At 37.1% G+C, this 5847-nt stretch overlaps 1 protein-coding gene across 1 annotated transcript; it reads right to left on the bottom strand.

Annotated features, from left to right (window-relative positions):
• Positions 1 to 4472: 4472 nt before the first annotated feature.
• Positions 4473 to 5417, bottom strand: LOC105068538 (olfactory receptor 52D1-like). Its single transcript, XM_010954416.2, has one exon. It carries the CDS (start codon positions 5415 to 5417, stop codon positions 4473 to 4475), a length of 945 nt encoding a protein of 314 aa, XP_010952718.2.
• Positions 5418 to 5847: the final 430 nt, after the last annotated feature.

The following is a 5847-nucleotide window of genomic DNA, read 5'->3' as shown; positions in this document are numbered from 1 at the left end:
AAAATGTTAAAAAATAACATATTAATTCAGAGAAGATCTAGATAGCTGTATTTACATATGTCTAAAGAGACAAACAATCAGATTTATTTACATCTGAAGTTTGCTCATATGTTATCATAAATTACAGTATAATATATCCAGAGATCCAAACACATAGGGGCTCTTTAATTTTCTGAATACCATATATGTAAAGGCCCCAACAAGCATACCACGTCAATGCTCAAATGAGTGCATTCAAATATGCATGGATATATTAAAATAAGCTTATAGTTAAAAGCACAAGCAAAATACTCCAGTAAACCTATCAGACCACACCCTGAATTTTCTCTCAGAATTATTAGTCTTCCTAAACTTCAGGCCAGGAATCAACATCTGGGTGTAGGAATGATAGACAGAGAGATGTCAGCAGATTTCTTTTAGAAAATTTATTCAGGTGAAATTTTTACTCCCCACAAAGTTTCAGTGTGGAAGTCTTCCTATATATTCTACTCTCTATGGTCTGTATAGAATAACTAGTTTGAAGATTAACCACATCAAAAATAACAATATCTAATGTGACTAAAAGAATGTAGTGGTCTGGAGTGTTTTGAAAACAAAGGAAATAGAAAAGGTTGGCTATAGCCTAGTCTTACCCAATTGATCATCTCTATAAACAGACACCTTTTTTTCACCTTACTCCTAAATATTCTTCCCCCCAAAAATACTGTTTGCCATGATTGATCAATATCTAATGTCCAGTGGGAAGAAACTGGCTGTTCTTTACTCAGAGCTGTCTCTGACCTTAAAGCTTGTTCTGGTTAATCAGGTTTAATGCTACTTTAATTCTCACTTGGGGTACCTATGACCATATGCTCCCTATACTTTAGCTAATCAACAGACTACATTTACATCAGTGATGGAAGAAAGGGTCCATTGCATCTTCTTAGTGGATTATGTCTACAGTATTTATTCTTAACTTTACCAAGGGTATTTGAAGAGATGGACATTACATTTTTGAGGATCTCATAATTTTAAATGCAACTGTTTGAATGTAGCCCTTTCCTCTCTCTTCCTGTCCTGTATCTCTGTCAACTCACCCAAATTAAAAGCTGAGAGTCATCCAAAGAGCCAGCTTATATAAAGGGCAGATGCTAAGAAGTATGCTCATTGAACACGAGCTGGGTTTTATACCCAATGCCAAATCCCACTGGATTAAAGGTGTAGGTGGCAGGGGAATCAGTGGTCCTCCAGGATATGGGGACTTTTCCCAAACTAGAAGACCTAAATTACTTTCGGGTAGAGTAATTAATATTAACTACCCCTTAAGAGAATGAAAAAGGACATTATTATTTCCCAAAGGACTACTGAGTGCTTGGGTAGAAAATATATTTGTAGAAAAATATTATAAAACCATAGAGCCATGAGAAAAAAATATGTTCATATACTGAGAGATCATTGTTTTCTAGGTCCTACATTAAGTGCTTAAAGTCCTTTCTCTCACTGATCTTCAAAACAGCCTTTGGAAATAGAAAATTACCACTAAACAGATTAGGAAACAGAGACTGACAGATTAAATGATTTAGGTAAAATTCTATAGCAAGTGAAGGGTGACATCAGGATCTGAATTCAGGTATCTCTGAATCCACATTTTATTTACTTAACTACTATATGACCAAGATTTTAAGATGAAATCTGACTGAATTAAAGTCTATATTCTTTCTTATATGAAGTGGTTAAATTCTACAGATTATAATTGATAATATCCAAAATGACCATAATCTGGTCCCTATTACCCTTCTGGCATCGCTTTGTGCTACACAGCAGGAAAAACAAAAGACCAGACTTTTTTCACTGTCTCCTTTAAATTCTGTTTCATGGTTTTGCTTCTGCCTTTAATACTTTCCCCATCTCTCTCACCCATGCCTTCTCATCTCTCACTCATTTTAAGTTTATAATGGAATGTCACTGCTTCAAGGAGGACTATTTTTTAACATTAAATTATGCTTATGTTTTATACTTCTATTGCAGTTTGTGTTCTTCCACTGTCTTGTTTATCATATTGGTAAATGTTTTAAAATAAGTACAAGGCCAGTCTAGGTGTTTATACGCAGTCACACAGGTTGTAATCTATACAATCGTGGGGATATCAATCTCATAGACTCTAAGATAAGCAGTCTCTAGATCAGAAAGGCCTATATACAGAGGCAATCTTTAGCTCATTTATATAACAGACCACTCCATGCTTGCACTTGTGCTATAGAAAATATTTTCTGCAACCAAGCTTCTGGTCCCACTCTGAATTCACATTTACTATATCAAGTGGGCCCCTAATGCTATATATAATTTTGGAGTCTCTTAAATTCTCAGTCTCCTCAAAATTATTTTATATGTTCTCTTAATTCAAACCTCTGTCACTCTTCCCGCAACCCCATGTTTAGATGATGACCTCGATTCCAATTTCACTGAGAGAAAAAAAGAGGAAAGGGAAGATCCTTGTCTACACATCTGTCTGCCTCAGAGCTCAAGTACCACTGACTTTCTGCTGCTATGAATGAACTGTCTTTGTCCTTACAAAGGCCAACTTCTCCACTTGTGTGATACAAGCTACCCTGTCTTGTAATTCAATTATTTTGCTCTGGTAATTTTTCATTCTTTCTCATGGGTAATCACTGTTGTCTTTCTGTGGTCTCATGGTAGATGCATGATACCTAAGTAGGGTAAGCTTTAAAATTGATCTCTCTCAGTGACAAGGAGGAAAGTGAGGATTAGGGAAAGAGATCCTTAAACATCAGGTCATTTACAGAGAGCATGCAGAGGAAGACATAAGTGGGTTCAGGCAGACTGGGGTCTGTCTTGATGATGAACACAAGGACACAATTCCCAGTCAGAGCAAGAAGGTAGCTTAGAAAGACTAGGCAGATGGGATGGAAATCCCAGGTGTGATGGGAAGCCTCCTGCTCTGGGTTTCTAATAAGGAGAAAGGTGGTTGGATGAAAATTGATAAATTGATTCTATTAAGACCTAACATTGAGGGTATTACTTATCCTTCTCATGGAAGCAAAAATGTCAGCATTTTTCAGATTGTCTTAATTTTATCATTATGTAATTGTTACTTGAGTGAATTTACTCATAATAGACCCCACAACTACCACCATTTATATGATAAAGATACATGAATATCTACCTTAGCTGAGACATTCTCCCTCAGGGCCTATACAATTTAATATTCTACATGAATCTCAAACCTACCATGTTTAAATTGCATTCATTAATGTAGCTTTCAAATTGCTTCCATTCCTGAATTCCTGTGTCAAGAGAATAGTGCCAAATATCTTTAGTTTTCCAAAACAGAAAAATGTACAATCAACCTATAGTTAAACTATAGAGTAATTGGTGAATGCACAGATGTTAGTCTTTGTGTTTAGCTATTGATGTAAGTTCCCTAGGATAAATAAGCCAGGGGTGGGGGAAAGTTTCAGAGCACAAGTATCAGACTCCTTTTTTTGATGGCTTCCAGGAAAACAAATATTCCATAGTTCTTAGATAATATTTTTTTAAAGAAGAGAAATATATAGCTGGGAAACTAATAAAATCTGAGAAACAAAATGAACAAAGAAGGAAGCTAGTCCTAGGTATTAAGGCAAAAAAAGGGGTGATATTTTGACTCTGCTGATAAAGAGATTTCACATTTTGTGTCTTGATACCGGTTCCAAGTCAAGTAATCAAAGAGGAAAACTCAGTGCAGATGGTAATCTGGTAGTTTGGTAATTTTTGCTAGTAGATATCAAATTTGGAATATACGAATTACATTTTTCCAGTCAGTAGAATCCAGGATATTGCTTTATTTTATCAAAGTTGCTGTAAAAACCTTTGAAGCTCTAACACCAATGGTGGCACCTTCACAAAAATTCATGTTTATGAATTTATTAATTCATATTTTGTTTTTGTTTTCCTTGAGGAAAATGCTCATTTCTTCTTAATTATCTTTGTTCTGTCTTTGTGTGTTATTATGAGTCCTATTTATTTATCTCAAGACTTTAATTTGATTCAATCAGACTAGAGCTACAACATCTATTACCTGTTCTAAAAAAATCACAGCCATATATATGGCTTAAAATTTTTTTCAAACTGCCTAGTCTATAAAATTCAGCAATTAGATCTGAGATAGCTCTTCCATTTTAAGGGGGGGAGGGGAAGTATCTACTTCAGTTTTTCTTCCTTCTACCTACTATTCATTCCCTATTGTGCCTACTTCTAAAGCGTACATACCTAGCATGAAATTAACAAGTTTGTCACCAATATTTACTAAATGAAAAGCTAAAATACTTTGTTGAGTGAGAATTCCTAGCTATTCTAGACATCTGATAAATAACAACTTTCAGGTGGTTAATGCAATTCAGCTTATGGAAGTCACAGCAGTTAATTATTTTCTCCACATCATCTCTTGTATTTCTGTATATCTTGAACCATGTCTTTTATTGATCCAGCTACAATCAGGCAACTTTAACATGCAGCAACTTAAAAACATGCTCCCGTATTTTCTTGGTCCTTATTCCATACACAATAGGATTGAGAAAAGGGGGCACCAAAAGGTACATATTTGCAATAAAAATATGAATATGTGCAGGCACATTTTTCCCGAAACGATGAGTGAAAATGGAAAAACCAGCTGTGGAGTAGAAGACAAGAATGACACAAACATGGGATCCACATGTGCCCAGAGCCTTAAAGGTAGCATCTCGGGATGGCAGGTGGAATACAGAGTGGAGGATGAAGACATAGGACACAGCAATAAGAACTGTATCACATGAACCAATGATAGAAGCCACACTGAGGCTATAACGTGAGGTGGCTCCTATGTCCACACACGCCAGCTTCAGGACAGCCATAAACTCACAGTAGGTGTGGGCAATGATTCGTGTTCTACAGTAAGGCAGCTGTCTGAGCAGAATGGGATGTGGGGAAAAGAAGGCTACCCCCCGAATCACCACAATGATACCCATTACAGTGATGCGCGCATGGGTGAGAATGGTGGTATGGTGCAGTGGATGACAAATGGCCACATAACGGTCAATGGCCATGGCCAGGAAAAAACCCGATTCCATGGTAGTAAAGCTGTGAATGAAGAACATCTGGGTCAGGCAGGCATCAAAGGCAATGTCATGGGCTCCAAGCCAGAAGAGACAGAGCATGCGGGGCAGTGTAGATGTGGAGAGGACCAGGTCAGTGATTGAGAGCATGCAGAGGAAGAGGAACATAGGCTCATGCAGGCTTCGTTCTGCCCTCACCACGGCCAGAATGGCCACGTTCCCCACCAGGGCCACCACGTACATGGAGCAGAAGGGAATCCCAATCCAGACATGCAGGTGCTCTAGTCCTGGGATACCCATCAGCAAGAAGGTTACAGGAGAGCGATGAGAAGTATTGAGAGGAGGCATTATGGTCTTTCCTTTGCTTTTCATCAGTACTTCTGAAGATAAAGTTGCTATGCCAAGATGATCACAACCAGATACTGAAAACATGGAGATTGAGCTCAGGAATATCCCTAATGATCTGCTGTTAAAAAACAGTTCAAATTCATAATCAGGTGTATTTAAATTCCCTAGGAGCAGAGAAATAAAGTGTGTAACATCATATCAAATACTCTGTTTTGAAATACAAAAAGATAATTCATACATAATTTAATATTTTCATAGGAGTATATAAGTCATCTTATCCATCCACTTCCAGTAAAAGGATTCCCTGTTTATTCAACAACTGTTTATTAACAAGTTACTGTACAACCAATCATGTTCTAGGCACTGGAAATAAAGTAACACACAAATCAGATATTTTTCTCATGGAGGGTACACTCTACAAGAAAAGCAT

The sequence above is a fragment of the Camelus bactrianus genome, chromosome 10, assembly GCF_048773025.1.
Source record: "Camelus bactrianus isolate YW-2024 breed Bactrian camel chromosome 10, ASM4877302v1, whole genome shotgun sequence".
NCBI lineage: Eukaryota > Metazoa > Chordata > Mammalia > Artiodactyla > Camelidae > Camelus > Camelus bactrianus.
This window is presented reverse-complemented; position numbering and strand designations above follow the sequence as displayed.